Consider the following 20,131-nt stretch of genomic DNA (forward strand, 5'->3'; position numbering starts at 1 on the left):
CTCAATTTTGAACCAATCAGTGGTTCCATGTCCAGTTCTCACTGTTCTTCTTGACCCACATACAGGTTTCTCAAGAGACAAATAAGATGGTCTGGTACTCCCATCTCTTAAGAACTTGCCACAATTTGTTGTGATCCACACAATCAAAGGCTTTAGCACAGTCAATGAAGCAGAAGTAGATGTTTTTCTGGAACTCCCTAGCTTTCTCCATGATCCAGCATATGTTGGCAATTTGATCTCTAGTTCCTCTGCCTCTTCAAAACCCTGTCTATACTTCTAGTAGTTCTTTGTCCACATATTGCTGGAGCCTAGCTTGTAGGATTTTGAGCATAACTTTGCTAGCATGTGAAATGAGTGCAATGGTGCAGTAGTTTGAACATTCTTTGGCATTGCCCTTCTTTCCATGGGTCTACTCTAAGTAAGATTAACATTGGTTAAAGCCCATAGCATGTTCAACTACGAAGTGTATTAAAGCTGTAAATGTGGCAAGTCAAAGTTTGTCACCATACTTCCTAGTATGTTACTATGAACTCAACAGTATAGTCAGTTCTGCTTTGAGTATAGCATAATCAACTGGTTAAAATTAAGATACAGTCACAAATATTTATTTTTGTCCTAAAATGTAGACCAGCAGTTGGTGAATTTCTTAACAAGCCAGCAAATCACTTTATTCGATTTTTTCTATAATATTTTAGGGATCCTGTAATGACAAAATGAATGTCTGCGTCTTAAACTATTTTCATTATTTAGTTTTATTCATTTTTACTATTACTACACTTTCCAAAGTATTCAGAGCTGAACTAAGGTTAAAAGGACTAAAAAGCTTTTGTTCCTCACTACTTCCTTTAGGCTTTTATTCATTCCTTATGTATATACAGGTTGTTGACTAAAGAGCTTTATTTAAATGAGCTATAAAATCTTTTACCAACAATCCTTGGTGGAACAGATTTGATAATAAAGAAATATCTTTTTACCTATGCACTTGGAGCAGTAGCATAGCATTAAACAATAAATATTAGCTAGAGTTTGCTCATAATTCTGCCATTCTTGCATTGCCAAAAGCTGTAGACTTGTCTTGTCAGTGTTTGAGTTGAAACAATGAATAGTACTGATGCAGTTTATATCATTTACTTAGCATGCAGGACCACATTGCATTATTTAATTAATATGGCACATGTAGGATTGTGCAATATGTTTAATTATCATTCAGAAGAGGAAAGGTAGATTCAGAAAAGGCCACATTTTCTGCACTGTCTTGATTTAACTCCTTAATCCTCACTGACTCCCAGCTGGATGCTAATTGTGGTTACACACATTCATCCCTTCCTACCTTTTCTCTTCTTCCCTCCCTTTTGGTTCTGAATGTTTTAAAGACAGGAATTTGTTCTTCTTCCCACCCCCTCCCCCATTTTGCCTATGAAATGTTGTAAAGCACCGTACATATTGTTAACCTAGGTTATTGAAAGTTTAGAGGAATATAAGCTTTGACCCTGACCTAAAATCCAAAGAGCCACTTAGGTAACCAAGAATCTGCACACCCAGTAGGATTTTCTTTGTTTATCTATGTATGTTGCCTTGAAAAGCAGACCCCAATGCCATATCACAAACTACTTTTGAAAATCTCCTCAGTTATCAGACTGCCTCTCGGGCAGGGCCAGGGGTGGGGGAGGCAGAGGGTGCTATTAAAAACATGCGAATCTAAATCATCCTTGTGCAGACAACTTGATTTCATGGTTCTTTGGCCCTGGTCCTTGAAGCCCTTGAGCAATCAAGCTGGTGCCCTTCAGATGTGTTAGACTTCAGCCCTGACCCTGCTCACCCAGTAGGGCCACTGGATACTACTGGATGTACACTAGTGCTTCTGTGGAACAAAGGATGCTCTTTGGAACCCTGTCCATGGAAGCAAGTAAAGCTAACCTTTAGATTATGGGGTGCCATAGAACTGGAGTGAATGCAAAAAATGAATACATTTTTCAAGCTGGAAAATGCAGCTGTATTTGGCTCAGCTTCAGTGTGACAGTTTCACAAAACCAGGTTTGATCATAGCTGATTTTACATCCAAACTGGACAATCAATAGGATGTCTATTCATATCTTTTCTCATTTGATTAGCTTTTATAATATCCATTGCTTATTCATTGCCTAAACCCAAATAATGATTTGGAAATGCATGGTACAGTCAAAAATACTATATAATGGTGAAATATTATTATTCAGCAATAAGACTATTTTCATGACAGTGAATTTTGTTTAGATTTTCCAAAAAATTGTACTGGAGCCAAAGGAAACTGAATGTTGATTATATGTGAAAAGGCCATTAATTTTTATATTGCTGCTCAGCTATTCAGTGAATTTTATTCTCATTTTAAGGAACACCATTTGAAAACAAGATCTAGGCATTTTGAAGCATTGGCCACCAAAGAACAGTTTCTTTCCTTGATGTAAAGATATTTTTTTTATTTATGCACGTGTAGTATTGACCTCTGTCTTCTGGAAGAGTGCCAAAGGAGCATTATAGCAATGTTTTAATCTGTTTGACAACCATACTAGGAAAGGTCATATACTGACAATATGTTTTGTGAGACTATTCTAGCGTAACTAAATAAAATGTATTTTAAAGCAATTGTATATAATTGGTTAGTTTGCTATTTTTCAGATTATTAATGTTTTCTACTCCAAAAATAAAAAAGTGGCAGAATCCAAATAGCTACTTTAGACATACCCAAAGACTTGTCCAGTGACATTTTTCTCTTATCCCCACTCCTTTGGACATATCCCTGTACCATGTTGCAAAATGCTTTTGAAATTTTCCTCCATTTCAAAGGTGGTTTGTCATATGGAATAGGAAGTTGTTTGAAAGAAGTGAAAACAAAGCCCCTTTTTGCCCATGGATATGACTACACCATTGTACCTCTGAATTTATTTATTTTTAATGAGTATTAAATAGTAAGATCATGTTTTACCATGAGGATTTTTTCCCCAATGTGAATGGCAGACTTTTTAATTACATTTAAATCTTCTTTGTCAGGTTGGGAGGTTTATTCCCACCATCCTACAAAAAGCAGAAATTGGTGAATAATATATCTGCAATCACTGAAATTTCAAATGTTTTTAATATTCCTTTCAAAAGTGAAATGTTTGTTAGAGGCAGAAAGCCCACATCTGTGATCATCTCACATATTGAAATGTTTGCATCTGTGTGCATGGGTAGAGATAGATAGATAGGCAGTCGTGTCACTTTCAGCTGCTGCCTTAACTGCAATTTAGTGCAGTTAGATGCTTTCATGTCACATGGTTATAGCTAGGTAGATTAATAGGGAGTTTCTATCTGGAAATTTCTTTCCTGTTATTGTTCTTCCTCAGCTGCTGATGGTGAAGTTAATTCTCTTTAGTTTTGTCATGCTCTGAAGCACACATTGCCAAGCTATGATAAGCTTTACAAGGAAAAATGAGCCACAGTGTCCATCAAAGTCTTAAACTTGCATTTTAAACTTTGGCCTGACCTGATGTGCCATTCAAAATGCTTCAAAAGATTATTTTTTTAAGAAAGGTTCAATATGTCCCGAGGCTATCGGTTTTGAGTTAAACTGGGTGAAGTAGAAATATTTTACTCATCAGCTTTGCAGTCACAGAGTTTGCCTCAGCTAGAACAAAACTGCTGAGGCATTTAGAGAAAATTAACCCCCCATCCTGGCAGCCAGATGTGACTGGTTTCTGATGAATGCACATGAGTGGGCTGAAAAATCAAGAGACTGTGAAATTCCTGTCAGGTCCGTACAGTGCAGAATGGGCTATTGACTGCTTTCTATATTTCCCTCCATCATTCTTCTTGAACACTGCCATTAATTTCCTCTCCCACTCTGACTTATTTTTTCCTCTTTCCTCTTTTAGCTCTCTCAGCTGCAAAGGAAGCTGCACAAGGTATTGGTGGAGTACTTCAAACTGCGAGCCCTCTATAGCCAAGCTGGGCTGGCAAAGTTCCAGGCAGCCTCTCATGAGAATTTTCAGAAAATATTAGCTGTGCAGGTAGGTGATTGCAGGGAAGTAGGAAAGATCATTCTGATCTAGATTGAAAAGCAAATGATGGGTAGTGTGATGAAGCATTAAAACCATATCCCATCAGAGTTTTGTAAATTTTTAACCTCTTTAATAAACTGGAATTGCATGAAAGATGATTCCGGTAGGTTAGCATATGTACTATGGATAGATTTTTAAAAATGAGGATGGTGCCACTTATTCTCAGAAATCTTTAAAAAGATTATTGTACAAATGCATTTATTTTTAGTGAATGAAATACACAGATGCAATATCATTGTTGCTAAAATATTTTAGAATATGCAACAGCCCCTTCCTTTATCATCATGGCAAACAATGTTGTTGATTTTTCACTTTTGATTTTTGTACATAGATGACTTGTTTAGCTAAAGAACATGGCTTCATTTAGATTCTAAAGGCATGTTTGTAACAAATAACATTTGCTTACAAGGTTTATCTAAGATTGCACATGCATTCTGGACTTCACTTTAGAGTGATCCCTACACTGATTTTGCAAGTATGTAAATATATTTATGATTGTGTAGGATGGCCCAAATACTGTGTTCCTATATCTTACTAAACAATAACAAAGCCATATAACTAAGCAGTGGTAATGAGAAATGTCATGAGAAGATGTAGAAAATTCAACTGCCGTAGATCTAAGGGTCAAGTTTAATTAAACCAACTTATTCTTACACTCAGACCAAATTTCACCACTTTGCTCTATGGGCCAGTCTACAGTTTATAGTTTTCTTTGACTTCAGTTTCCTTACAAAATGTTGCCATGGATATGGAGACACCTCTTAAAGCTTTCTACTTTGGCAAGTTTTCTTCTAAAAATTGTTCCCTTCCAAATGGTACCTACCACATTTGAACTAGATATCACCTGAAGTTATGAGTAAATCTGTACTGACTTTAAAAATACAAAACCAACTTTAAATGAATGAAAAACTGTATTGGGAAGTTGTGACCTTGACCAGGGAGAGGTCGGAGATGATAATACATTTCCTCATTGCGCATTTCCACTCCCTCAGAAACTCTTCATATCTTTTTATCAGCTGTGGGCAGGGGTGGGAAAGCATGGCGGAACTGCAATTTTAACCAGGAAAACAGCCACCAGGGGAAAATAGTTAATAACCTCCACTCTTATTTCTCCCAATAGCAGTCTCCAAAGGCAGCTGTACGTAAATCTAGTTTGGCCCTCACTTTTCCATTCTTTTAGGACTCAGCACTGCTCCTTTCTCACAAGGCTCTGCCATACAGACACTGGTGCTAGGTTGATTTTTGTGACCCTGGCTCAACCCCCTCTTGCCCAAAGAACTGATGAATTACACCTCACACAGATAACTCGCAAGGTACTTTTGTAACACCTACTAAACAGAATAAATGTGTGGTTCACACAGACCTTTCTTTCATTCTGCCTTGGAATGGAATACTTCCTAACTTGCTTCTTTTCTCCAGTGGACTGTGCTATTTATCAATCTTGTTGTGACACCCCCACCCCGTGATTACCCCAGAACTCTTCCTCCAAAAGGGCATCAGTTCCTTGTTCCTAGTGGCAACTTATTTGCCCTCTTTCTCAACTTTAGAGAGTCCAGAAGAATCTGGATCATATGTGTTATTTGTTCACATGCTTAGACTTGAGGAACAGAATATACTGGCACATTCCATTGGGAAACCCTTTTGCGGAATGCCTGGGAAGCATGAATACTAATGCAGCCTTTTGGCAGATTCCACTGGTGGACACCTTAGCAGACTATTTGGGAGCCCCTGTGTTGTCAGGCATATAGAAATATACCACAGCTGAAAGCACAAGTTAATGGTACAATAATGCACACTTTTGAATATCTCATAATGACTTATCTCTCTAGCTTTGTGGCATTGGAAAAGTAACCACAGGCTTTCAATTTGCTTTAGAAAAGAAAGGAAGCCTGACTCATGAGGTCACTAGCTGTATCTGAGTTAGTGAACCTTGGGTTCATATTCCTGACAAGGAGAATGGTGAGATCCAGTGTTAGGTCAGGGGGAGCGCATAGACTTAATAATCAGTTCCAAAAACCACTGTTTTAGTAGGATTTGGACCTCTGCACTCACCTGCAGCCTATCCTAGATAAAGCACTTGTGTGGTTTGCATATTCTTTCTTACATATTAAGGCCAAACTAGTCTCATCTATCCCCCTCATACCTGCATGTAACAGCTGGATCAAACCAAATAACTAATGCTAAAAGAGCTGAACAACAGTAGCAGCCCTATCTTTTAATCTTTTGGATGCATTTCACCTGTGAGGAAATGAGAAGTCAAAACTAATTGGCAGAGTTTAACTGATGCTGCTTATATATTTGGGATTTCTCTGAAAATTGCTGTTCTCCATTTCCCACCCCATTTGGGGCCTCTTCTGCAACCTGAGAAATACAGAAAACACTTCAGGGAGAAAGAAGGGAAAAAGGCAAGAGGGAGTATCATCAAAACTCAGTCAAAAACTCTCAGGCTATTTTTGTACATCCACTGTCTGCATGACAGTGATTGGCTTGGCATGTTCTACTTTGGTTCTAAACCAGTAGGCAGTCCTAATGGTTGTATGAGCATAGTGGGCAAAGTTTAGATCTGGAATGCGTAGACCAAACCCCTACTCAATCTTTGGTCAACTTGATGCCAATTGTTGTCACTGTGATTCATAGGATTATTTTGATAAACTGTGGAAAAATGCTTGTGTGCCATTCTGAAGTCCTTAGGCAAAAGAGTGGCATTCAGATGCCCTTTATAAAAATTATTTATTTATATTTACATCATAACTTACAAGGAGGTTACATACATAAAAGCATAATAAAATACCAAAGCAAGTGGAAAATACACTATTTAACACGGAACATTAAAAAAATCTTAAAACCAATACATATAGCACAGACCATATCATAAAAACCATAAGCAGTCCAAAGTAAATTGACATAGTTCCCTAGAACCACCAGCATCAGCACCTTAAGAAAAAGTGACTTGAAACGAGTCTTTAAAATGTATTTGAATGCTTGTACTACAGGCTCCATACATAAATTAGTAGGAATAGAATTCATAATTGAGGGACCATTACTGAGAAGTCCCTGTCTTTTGGGCCTTAGGACTCTTATAGGCATATTGGACTCACTTCACATCTTCTCATTTTTATCCATCAGGTTGTTCCCCTTTTTGTTTAGTTTTAAAAATGTAAACCCATGGGGTCAAATATAACATGGGAGGATTTGTCCATAATCTGCGAGCAATTTGCAGATTATACTAGCAATGCAGTATAGCTTAGCAACATTTTTAATTTAGGCTCATACATATGCTAGACAAATATCAGTGAATTTGTAAAGACAATGCATAATTTCCATTCATCTGACACATCTGGATTGGCCACAGATGTTCCCCAATCTTATGCCATATTATTCCACTATTTCTTGTTTCAGCATCTGCAGTTCAAAATTGTTTGCTAACTCGGCACTGGAGTGGATAAAACTCCAGAATAAATTAACAGCTCAACACTTGTAAGCTAGATATAACTTGAGCTCAAAGAAAGAGGTTGGTAGTCTTTCTGCTTAGCCTTACTAAAGTTATTGCCACAAACTGTAGTTACAGTCTTCTAATCCAATGCCAGAAGAATTCCTCCAGAGGTATTGGTCTCTATGCCCTTGGAACATGAGCTCTTGTGTACCTGTCTTTGAACAACCCTTTAATTTATGGTTTCTTCTACTTGTCGAGTGATCACCATCTTAACAGCATTTTCCTCTACCATTCCTACACATTTAGATTATAGCGGGCCTCAAGGTGGATGATCTTGCAAACCTATACAGTCCCTCTTTCACTTACAGTCTCTGGGTTAAAATATGTTTTCCTGTGCAGATTATGCTTGTATCCTTTTGACAAATTGACTTTGCTTTAGCAGTCTTACTGCTTACTCATACCTTGCAGACATAGAAAGTTTGGTAACACTGGAGTTCTATTAAAGGGGAAATCCTATCAACTTTTTTATCATCTTGGATTTTGTCATGCTGTATAATAATAGTTGGGGAAGCTATTTCTATACAAGAAAATGGTTTTCATTGTATAAATTCATCTCTATTTTAATTTTTGGGTTTAAATTGACATTTTAATTTGGATAATGTATAATGTTTCTGCTTAAAATAGTATGTATGTATGTTTTTGGGACTGCAGGTGGTGCAGTGGTTTAAACCGCTGTGCTGCTGGGCTGGTTGATTGAAAGGTTGTCAGTTCAAATCTGCACAATGGGGTGAGTTCCTGTTGCTCTGTTCCAGCTCCTGCCAACCCTGCAGTTCAAAAGCATGCAAATACAAGTAGATAAATAGGTACCACTTCAGTGGGCAGGTAACAGCGTTCTGTGCACTTCGGTGCTTAGTCATGCTGGCCACATGAACATGGAAACTGTCTGCAGACAAACGCTGGTTCCCTTGGCTAGGAAACGGAGATGAACACCGCCCCCTAGAGTCAGGCATGACTGGACTTAATGTCAAGGGGAAACCTTTGCCTTTATGTATGTTTTTATTGCATGGATCTAACAGATGTTTTTCTTGGGGGCAGTTGCTTATCAGTTCCCCTGAATGCTGACCTCAACAACAGTGTCTTTGGTTATTTGAAGAAAGCAGTGCCCAATCTTCATTTATCTGGGCTCAGGTCCTCTTACAAAGCACCCCACTCTTTTCTCCCTGCCCTGGTCACTTATCTGTTTTGAAAATATGAATTAATCTTGGTTTCCATTGGACCATTTGTTGCAGCATATTACAGCAGCATGCACTGCACTTGCAGATGGTACAAGTATTCTGAAATTATTCTCATGAATACAGTTTATGGAAATTAAGACTACCATTTGGCCATTTCTTTACTTACCATGCTACAGAGCAAAGGAATCTGTTTCTTTCATGTTTCATTAAATTCCTGCTCAATTAAAACTCATTAAACTATATGAAATTTAGTGAATTGCAACAGCCAGCCTAAATGGTGCTACTGACCTGGTTGGTTGCCTTTGGTATCTCAGTGTATCAATTTGGTGGTGTGCTGCAAACAAGGAATTCTCATGTTCAAAGCTTGTTACTTTTTAAGGTCCTGTCCTTCTACCTTTGCAACTTTGCTGCTGCTATTCTACTACAGCAGCTAAGATAGTGCATCATGGAGCCCCTCTCAAAATGTTTCCATTTCTGGGCAGTGGTCTTCTCTTCCTTGTCCTGGCTTCGGCCATCTGATCAGTCTTGAGGCAGACTGCTTCATGCTTTGTTTCTCTGAGTCTGTCCTCAACCTGCCCAGCGGCTTTCTTAGCATTGCTGCTCCCTACCAGGGTAGACATAGCTTGGTCTCAGCAGTCAGACTGTTGTTTTCCTAGACCACAGCAGTGCTAACTTCACACTCCAGTTCCTATTACCCTCTATTTATAGTCTGAATACCATCCTTTATTCCTCAGGTGACCCACATCCACCTTTACTAGCTCAACCTAGGTTAGTGCCGACCCAGCATGCTAGAGACCTAATCTTTCAGTCACTTTGGTTCAAAGGGGTCTCCAATGTGCCATATATGCAAAGCAATTCTTACAGCCTCTCCGATGAGAATCTGGAATGCTTCCAATAGATAACAACAACTTTTGTTGTTTCTAGAAATACACTTATGTACTGTTACATGTAGCAAATGCACTTTTAGGTCTGTGTGAATACTGTTGTCATGACAGGACAGGGTTCTTATCCAAATCAAATTTAGTTGGTAGTATGATACTGAAGATTTTAAATGAGTTAAGTACAAGGTTGATATATGGGCTAGTACATGTGAGACCTGAGCAGTAAAATTTAACAGATGTAACTGAATGAGTGTCCCTCAATGTTGGCATAGTCTTGATGTGACAATCTTGAACTGGTGAATCATGGCTCCTTCTAAACCAGACAATCAGACCAGGATCAGGTTCAAAGGGAGCTCTTCTGGTTGAAGGGAACTCTTAAACAACATTTTCTCTGTTTGGACATCAGAGTCTTAGAACTGAATCAACTGCCTGCAGTATTGGAGAAGTTTGTCTAAAACATTTCTGACAGTAGTTGAAAGTGTTATATTCAAAGAGATGAGGCCTTAAGGCATGGCATACATTTTATGCTACGTTTTGGGTTACCAGACTGGAAACCATATTTAGATCACAACATCTGTGAAACATTATTCATCCCTTCTGTACATTGCCATTAATATCATGATGCTACTGCTGATCTAGGTCACCTCCAAGTGGATCCATAATTAAAAAATAGACATAGTTATGTCTTTGCCATTCAAAACATATTGCTGAATAAACAGTTGTCATCTTGTAAGTTGTCAGTGAACAGTTCAAATAATTTTTTGAAGAAACCATGTATAAAGACAAGGAAAATGCCATTTAATAGCATCAATGCCAGTTTCATTAACAGACTTTAGGCCAGCTAATTCTGAATAGCTTGAGATCCTCCTCTTTTTAAAATATACGTCATGCTGTATCACAGTTTTAAAGATGCAAGGAGCCATTTTTGGCAGCTCCCCTGCTTTTGTTACTTCCTGAATTAATTATGACAGTTTAGCACATCTCTAGTAAACACGCTGCTCTATCCTAGATTATAAGCATAGCTGCTGAACTCTTATCCATAGCTGGAAAGCAGATTATCTTATTTAAAGACACTGCTTTTAAAATTTAGACATTTAATTTAATTTAATTATCTTTTCTCAAAAGTATACAAAGAAATGAAGAACCTCATGTGAATAGCATTATATTCATAAGACAATGCAGAGGAGCATTTTTTTGCCACAAATTCACTAATTTTAGCTATAATCACTAACAATGTTTTTGTTTTACAGACTAGTATGATTTGGCAAAAGAATAAAATTGCTTTTAAAGTACAAAAATAATTATGAACCACTTGAAACGTAATGTCTGTGTTTTATTTCTCATCAGAATTCATTAGTGTGTAACATCAATAATTTAGCCCATCATTTGCCAACACTGACTTGGCTCAGTAGTTCAATCATGTAACCCTGTAAACTCACTTTCCATTAAAATGAATGTTGCTGACAAAGGATAACTAAAGAGATACTTCATTTATTAGCTAAAGAGATACTTCATTTATCAACATTTTTAAATTAGGAGTTTAGGACCACAGACATTTAGCTGGATAAAATATTTGAGGGCATCTTTACTATAGGAATAAAGACATATTTGGGATCTTACCAACTTATTCAAAATGACAAATGTATCTTTGCATATGTGTGCATAACTTGGTTCATAGCATGCTTTCCTTCAAAGACAAGCAGAGCAACTTCCAAACATTCAAATAACCCCCTGTTTTGGCTGTGTTTGTCCCTAAAACCGTTTTGTTGTGGAGGAATCTATGCTGAAATAATCCCAAATATGATAAACCCGTCTCCTGAGTGCCCATATGATAAACCCATCTCCTGAGTCCAGCTGGCTAGCCAGCCAAATTGTATCAGTTTCATTTTCATAGGCGGACTCTTTGGTTAACCAATGCAGTATTCTGCTGATTGGCTGAGCACATATCAACTCTTCTGCCTTGTGACCTAGCTCTATGAGGAGGCAGAGTCTATAACAGAGTCCCTTTTTTCTGAGTTCGCTGGCATTTGTTTCACATGCAGTTGCTGCTGTGTGGACATACACAAATGACTACATCAAAGAATATCTACTTTTATAAAACAGAATGACTGTTGTACCAATAATGGGACAGTTAAAGAGGTCATGTGAGCTGTTTCAGGGGGATTCTCTTTTTGCAATCCTCCAGAGAGTGGTCACATGCCTCCTCTGTCATGATACCCCAATCCTCATGTCCCAATCACACATTCATGCCCTTACCTGAGAATAAGCATCACAGAAGTTCATGGGACTTAGTTCTGAGAAGAAATTCAGTGGCATTTTCTGCTTCCTGCTGGGTTTCTGAGGGAGTGGAATGAAAGAAAAGTGGGTAGTGAGGAAAGCTTGAACATATATTCCAAACTTTATTTCCTTCAGAGCAGGATGGCAGCGGGAGAAAGGTTGGTTTAATTCTCTATTTGATTTGTCACAGCAAACTGTTAGGAACCTTTTGTATATTTAGTTATATATAGGTTCAGCAGAAGTAAGCACTGAACAGTGGATTTAGTTAAGAGGTTGTTGCTCTTAGAATCCACAGAGAGGCTTACAACAAAAGATTTATTATAACCCTAACACTCACAGACATTACAGCGGCTGCCCACAGCTACATAGGTGCAGTTCCTGTCTGAAAATTAATGAAACTCTCTGCAATTGCTAATAGGTTTGTAGGTAGGCATATAAAAGTAACACCAAAACCAACAAAATCTTGTCTGGTGGATGGTGGTCAGAAAATTGAGGACAGCGCTATCTTTTTTGCCTGCAGAGATCCTCGTATGAAATGTGAAGGCAAACACGAAACACTAGTGCTGTAGGCCAAAGTCATTCCCACTGATAGCAGTCATAACAGCATATTGCTTATCCACACCAAAATCACTGAACATTGTAGTACATTTTAAAAGTAATGAAAAGGGTGTGCAGAATTCTGCAATGCAGAGGCGGAAATCATGGGAGGCCCACAGGTTGGAGAGTGCAGAATGTGGCATGCAAACAGCAGGAGGAAATCCTAATGTATTTATTTATTTGTAGAATTGATATATTGCTAACCAGATTAAAACTCCCAGGCAGCTTAAATATAAATATTAATGCATATAACTATTGCTAAGCTTTCCCCTACTCATAATTGCATTACTTTACTACTGCTGTATTGCTCTTTATTATTGTTGCTGTCATTGTAATTGTAATTATTTTTAAATTGTTTGTAAATCTGATTTTAATGTAAATATTTTTAATACATGCCATCAAGTAGCTTCCAAATTATGGCAACCCTATGAATCAATGCCTCCAAAATGTTCTCTCCTTGACCGCCCTGTTCAGCTCTTGTCAACTCAAGGCTGTGGCTTTCTTTATGGAATCAAGCCATCCAATTTTTGGTTTTGCTGTTCTTCTGCCTTCCATTGTTTGTCTTCATAGCCTTTGCCTTTTCCAGTGACTTGGGGCTTCTCATTGTGTTTTTGAAGTACAACAGCTTCAGTTTCATCATTTTTGCTTTCAAGGAAAGTTCTGGCTTGATTTGATCTAAGACCCTCTTGTTCATCTTTCTGTTGGTCTAGAGCATTCATAAAGCACTCCTCTGAAGCCATGTTTAGAATGCATCAATTTTCTTCCTGTCAGCTTTCTTCACCTTCCAGAATTCACATTAATATATAGTGATTAGGAGGGCAAGAGTATGGATGATCTTGGCCTTGGACTCTTGTGAAACATGCTTATATTGATGATCATGTCTAGTGCCTTCATTGCTGCCCTTCCAAGTCTCAGTCTGCACATTTCTTGCCTGCAGTCTCCCTTTGAACTGACTGAGCTGAGATACATAAAATCTTATTCATTCATTTATTTATTTATTAAAACATTTTTATGCCGCCCCATTCGCCGAAGCCTCGGGGCGGCTCACATCATATGAAATATTAATGAAAATCTTTCATTAATATTTAATGTTCTTTCTCCTTCATTATTTTAATTTCTTTGCTTTCTTTTACAGTAAAGTTCTGTAATTCTTCTGTAGTCAAGATTTTCATTTCTTAATGTTCTGGTGCAATCCTATTTTTGCATGCTCTTCTTTTCCTTTCACCAGAAGTCATTTCCCTTCATAACTGACTTCTGTCAGTAATATGGTGTTGTCTAAATATCTTAAATTATTGACTTTTCTTCTCTCAGTTTTCATGCTATCTGCCTCTGGTTCTAATCCAGTTTATCTTAGGATATGTTCTGCATACAGACTGAACAAGGAAATAAAATACACCACTGTCTGATTCCTTTGCTATGGAGAACCATTCCATTTCTCCATATTCTGTCTTAACAAGTAGCTTCCTGTTCATAATACAGGTTACACACATATCAGGACACTCTACTAGTTGTTGTTGTTAGTTGTGAAGTCGTGTCCGACCCATCACGACCCCATGGACAACATTCCTCCAGGCCTTCCTGTCCTCCACCATCCCCCAGAGTTTACTCAAACTCACACCAACTGCTTCAATGACTCCATCTAGCCACATCATTCTCTGCCGTCCCCTACTTCTTTTGCCATCTATTGTTCCCAGCATTAGACTCTTCTCCAGGGAGTCCTTCCTTCTCATTAGGAGGCCAAAGTATTTGAGTTTCATCTTCAGGATCTGGCCTTCTAAAGAGCAGTCAGGGTTGATCTCCTCTAGGACTGACTGGTTTGATCACCTTGCTGTCCAAGGGACTTGCAGGAGTCTCCTCCAGCACCACAATTCAAAGGCCTCAAATCTTCTGCATTCAGCTTTCCTTATGGTCCAGCTTTCACAGCCATACATTGCAACTGGGAAAACCATAGCCTTGACTATATGCACTTTTGTCAGTAGGGTGATGTCTCTGCTTTTTAGTATGCTGTCTAGATTTGCCATAGCTTTCCTCCCCAGGAGCAGGCGTCTTTTAATTTCTTGGCTGCAGTCCCCATCTGTGGTGCTCTTGGAGCCCAGGAAAATAAAATGTCACTACCTCCATTTCTTCCCCATCTATTTGCCAGGAAGTGAGAGGACTGGATGCCATGATCTTTGTTTTCTTAATGTTGAGTTTCAAGCCAACTTTTGCCCTCTCCTCCTTCACCCGCATCAAGAGGCTCTTTAGTTCCTCTTCACTTTCTGCCATTAGAGTGGTATCATCTGCATATCTGAGGTTGTTGATATTTCTCCCAGCAATCTTAATTCCAACTGGTGATTCATCTAGCCCGGCCTTTCTCATGATGTGCTCTGCATATAAGTTAAATAGGCAGGGCGACAATACACAGCCTTGCTGAACTCCTTTCTCAATTTTGAACCAATCAGTGGTTCAGTGCCCAGTTCTAACTGTTGCTCCTTGATCCGCGTATAGGTTTCTTAAGAGACAAATTAGATGGTCAGGTACTCCCATCTCTTTAGGAACTTGCCACAATTTTTTGTGATCCACACAATCAAAGGCTTTAGCATAGTCAATGAAGCAGAAGCAGATGTTTTTCTGGAACTCCCTAGCCTTCTCCATGATTCAGCGTATGTTGGCAATTTGATCTCTAGTTCCTCTCCCTCTTCGGAATCCTGCCTATACTTCTGGTAGTTCTCGGTCCACATACTGCTGGAGCCTAGCTTGTAGGATTTTGTGCAAAACTTTGCTAGCATGTAAAATGAGTGCAATGGTGCGGTAGTTTAAACATTCTTTGGCATTGCCCTTCTTTGGGATGGGAATGTGAACTGACCTTTCCCAATCCTGTGGCCACTGTTGAGTTTTCCAATTTGCTGGCATATTGAGTGTAGCACTTTTACTGCATCATCGTTTAAGATTTTGAATAGCTCAGCTGGAATACTGTCACCTCCACTAGGTTTGTTGTTGCTCAGACTTCCTAAGGCCCATTTGACTTCATATTCCAGGATGTCTGGCTCGAAGTCAGTGACCACCCCATCGTGATTATCAGGGATGTTAAGCTCTTTCTTGTATAGTTCCTTTGTGTAATCTGCCATCTCTTCTTAATCTCTTCTGCGTCTGTTAGGTCCCTGCCGTTTTGGTCCTTTATCATGCCCATCTTTGCATGAAACTTTCCCTTCATATCTCCAATTTTCTTGAAGAGCTCTCTGGTCCTCCCTATTCTTTTGCTTTCTTCTATTTCTTTACCTCTATTAGTAAGGAACACCTATTTCTTTCAGGAACACCCATAGTTCCTTGTATTCAACACAATTAAAAGGTTTGCTAGAATTTAAAAAGCATAGACCAATTTTCTTCTGAAATACTTTGGTGTGCTACAGTAGCCAACATATATTTGCTATATAATCTTCCATGATTCTTCCTTTCCAGAATCCAGTTTGAATGTCAAGAATTTCTTATTTCATATAGGGGGAAAAGCTTTGTTGCAACACTTTGAATGATACCTTCTTTGCATGGGGAATGGATGCAATAGTCCTATAGTTGCTAAACTTCTTAGCATCTCCTTTGTTGGAATTTGGAATATATATTGAATATTTCCAGTTTGTGGGCCACTGTTTTGCTTTCCATATTTTTGTTAGAATATTGTTAGAATATATTCATTCTATATATTCTATTGTTAGATATTTGGACCAATTCAGTCTCTGCAGCCTGGAATAGTTCTATTGATACCCCATCTACTCTGCAAGCTTTATTCCTTCCAAATGCTTTCAGAACAGGTTTCACTAAAATTTCTAATATTGCAGGTTCTTCCTCACTGGGTTCCTCTTCAAAAGATTGAATAATTCAAAGGACAATTGTCAAAGGAGCCTGTCATTCATCTCTTCTACATAGTTCTACAATGCATTCTTTATTTTATTCTGGTTAGTTAGTATGTTCCCCTGTTCTTTCAGCATTTCTAATCTAGGTTTGCATTTCCCTTTGATTTCTTGGATCTTCTGGAAGAGATCTCTTGTCTTTCCCCTTTTGCCGTTTCATTTCTTTGCACTGACTTTTGTAATGTGTTCTAGTCATCATGAGTAGACAGTTATTCCAATGTACCTAAGAACATACTAACAAATATCTAAAAACTACATAAAACAGTACACTTTGCTTGGCGACCTTTAATTTGCTGCATAATAAATTATATTTAGCTCACAATTTGGAATGCCTCTTTGAACACTCCAGTGTGAGAGTTAGAAAAGTGATTCAGAAGTGTTACAAATAATATAAAGTACCTTTTCAGATGTATAACTTATTCCAAAGCTACCTGTTTGTGTAGTTTTCAAACTTACCATATAGTTAGGCAGTCTATATTCTAACAGCCTAGCTTATGCCTTTGTATTTAGTAATGTCCATATAATGTGCAGTGACATTGATGCAGGTCACTGCTGACTACTGGATTTTAGAAATTATTGAAAGTACTACCTTGTAATCTTTCTTCCCACTAGTCACCTTTCTTCTGAAGTATTAGACACAGATCTTTTGGCTGTAGCCCGAAGACTCAGAAAATGCAGTAACACCTGTTTCTAAACTAAGTGCATTTGTTTATAAGCTACTTGCATGTGTTTGCAGCCTAACACATGCTCTGAACTTACAATCAGGTGTGCTTTGGATCACCTTTTAACAGGTAGTGGAGACAAAGAAATCATCAGTCTCAAAGAGGCTACACAACTGTCTGTGAACAAGCCCATAGAAAAGAAAATAGTTCAGTAAGGTGGGTTGTTCGAACCAAGACATGGCAGGGACCATTTGAAGCATCTTAACAAGTCAAGCATCCAGTCAAACTTTACTCATTGTGTATTCATATCTTTGCCATATCAGAAAATGATTTTACCTTCTTTCAACTTTCTATGCTGTTTGTACACATTTCAAATATACCTAGGATTGTATGCAATGATTTGAAGCAAATGTTACTTTCTATTCATTTCAGTGGCTTACTTTAAGTAAACAGCTGCCTTTTTTCTCAGTCCTCTTCAATTTCTCAGTTCTTTTTTATTAAAAAATAACTCTGTCACAAGTATTTAAATAAAGAGGCTTGCATTGGAATGTAACCTTGTCTGAATTCTTGTGAGAACAATCAAGCCAAGGTCCCCAAACCTTTCTCTGATTCATTCAAGGGGTGTGATGGGTATTCCCAGTCCTTGGAAGGACTGGGGTACACGTTCCTGAATCTCTGGTGGGTAACTTACATTTTCTTGTAGAAATGATCCAGTGTAGAAATGGAGGACTGAGGGAGCCCTGAGCCTCTTTTGCCCATCCCTTATATGGATCTCTATCAGTACTGTACCACAGTGGTGGAGTTGTTTTTTTACTACTGCAGCCATTTCTTACCCATTTTCCTGTTGGGTATTATCCTTTGTATCTGTAATACTTTAGGTTTGTACAATTCATATGTTACAGAACTATCAGTCTTGAAAGCAGTAAACAGCAGCAGAGTCGAACCCTTTGTTGGCTTTTCCATATTTGAAACCAGGCCATTTCATACTGTACTCCAGTTTCATCTTTTCAGGCACTTACATGCCTTCCTCTTCTCAGTTCTTTGTAGGATTACAGCAGCCTTCCTTGCAGGTGAATTAGTGCTGTTGGTGGAGCAGCATACAGAGTAGGCACCACACTGGATGCAGTCTTGATTTTGTATAGCCTATTTTTTCCACCAAATCATTACCACGGGAAGAAAATTTCTTTGAAAGAAGTGCCTTTCTGAGATCTCAAATCTCAGATTTCAGATATCACAGCTTAAGTGTATGAAAATAGATTATTTCATGATTTACCCTATTAATGAACCAAATATGTATGAAGCTTTTACTTAGAATTCAAAGTGCATTTTCTGTAATTCTAGGAACTGCAACAAGTCAAATTTGCATTAGAAATTTTAGGATGCCAAATGCTTGTTCTAAATTATCTTCTCTCAAATCCTATAACCATCTGAGAGTTGGAGTAGGATTCTTCTTCTGCGACTTATGGGTTGGTTCACACAGGCCTGGTCATCATTTGATGACTGAAGTATCAAGCAACTAAGAGTGTTGCAGACTTTTTTCAGTCTAAGCATGCCCAGGTTTGCACTCTAAATGATTAATGGATTTTCCACAGAATTAATACCAGAGATGGAATTTTACTCATATCCAATGTCAGCTCAACCAGGATACTTTGCCATGGGCCTGGCAGTAAAGAAGTGATGAGAAATCAACTGAACATCATGCATATGCAAATCCATTGTAAGAGTAGGGTCAATTGAATTAGACCTATTAAATCAAGTTTCTGTTAAGATCAGAAACACACCTTATGAGTGTTGTGTGTTTGTTAAAATAGTGGGGAAAGTTATTGCAGTTGATGTGCAGTTCTGCAGCTGCCTAATATATGGCTCATGAGAGGTAGATCAATCTATATGGTGTGAAAGTGGTCCATTTTTTTTTCTATTCTAGCTACTCATATGTGGCTTACAACTGGTAAAGTGTACAATTGGTAAAGTTGTCTGATAAACTGAGAAAGACGGTCCAGTTGCCATGCACTTTGAAAGAAGCAGGGTGTCAGGACTTGATAAGTTCCTTGCAGCCAGGCACTACACCTTCTTTAGACATTTGTATATAAATGATTGCTTGATTGTTTGATTTGAATTGATTTCATTTTTATACTGCACAATAGCCAAAGCTTTCTGGCCAGTTCACAATTCATAAAAGGACAGACCACAAATAGAATAAAATACAACATGTCTTTCCAATATGCAATTAAAACAACCCTAAGAAGTTTGAAATTTCATAGGTTTGGTAGAATTGCCTTGGCAAAAAGCACTCTGGCCTACAGATGACCTTTTCCATGAAGACAGCTTCAAGAACATTGTAGCAGTACTTGGAATGACCCAGAAGACTGAAGAGTTCTTTGCTTTCATGGAGTTTTCTGACAACACTCACCATGGTCCATAATTCTGGAGCCCAGCAGTGGAAACTTCTGTGTATTGCCATGTACGCTATTTATGAATGCTGTCATTCCTGGAAGTAATCCAGCTGTGTTTTGAAGCACATTTCATCTTTCTTAATATGCAAGGAATGAACAATCTATATAGTTTGTTCTACTTTACTTTCCTTTTTTTCTGTGCTTTCTTCCATATTCCATGGAATATGTTCTCTAGTCTAGCTTACCTGTATAATCAACCTTCTAGCTTGTCAAAATCAGCCATTTTGAAATCAAATACCTTAGTTGCAGCCCTTGTTCCAATGGCCCATTCAATTAAATCCATCTGGACTAACTCATGATCACTTGGTCCAAGGTTATTCCCAGCAACCATTTTATCTCTCACATCTCTCTACTTGCCAGCACCAAATCCAACATAGCATTTCCTTTTTCCTCAGAAGATTGATTCGCTCCTCATGCATGCAGAGAATGATGACCTTCTTAACTGGAATCTCTGTAATAGCCATTTCACCTTGATGCAGACATGATATGCACCACACAAATCTCCTTGGTTGAGAAAAAGATAAAATGTAATTGAAAAAGACCCTTTGGAGTGTAGAAAATACAGTCTGGGGGACAGGCTGCCAGATCATGGGCCATATCTGGCCATCTTCATATCACATTCTTCTTCTGCAT

The 20,131-nt window shown here is 38.3% G+C and overlaps 1 protein-coding gene across 12 annotated transcripts in view; it reads left to right on the forward strand.

Moving 5' to 3' along the window:
- CCDC178 (coiled-coil domain containing 178) overlaps positions 1–20,131 on the forward strand; it is a 172,420-nt gene that overhangs the window by 117,511 nt on the left and 34,778 nt on the right. For all 12 annotated transcript variants that reach the window (XM_044424404.1, XM_044424399.1, XM_044424398.1 and 9 more), the window contains one exon: positions 3,891–4,025. In XM_044424404.1, the coding sequence (XP_044280339.1) occupies positions 3,891–4,025 (135 nt within the window). The remainder of the gene's footprint in view (positions 1–3,890; positions 4,026–20,131) is intronic.

Source organism: Varanus komodoensis, unplaced genomic scaffold (assembly GCF_004798865.1).
Source record: "Varanus komodoensis strain SLA01 unplaced genomic scaffold, ASM479886v1 scaffold14_1, whole genome shotgun sequence".
In the NCBI taxonomy this organism is placed as follows: Eukaryota; Metazoa; Chordata; class Lepidosauria; order Squamata; family Varanidae; genus Varanus; species Varanus komodoensis.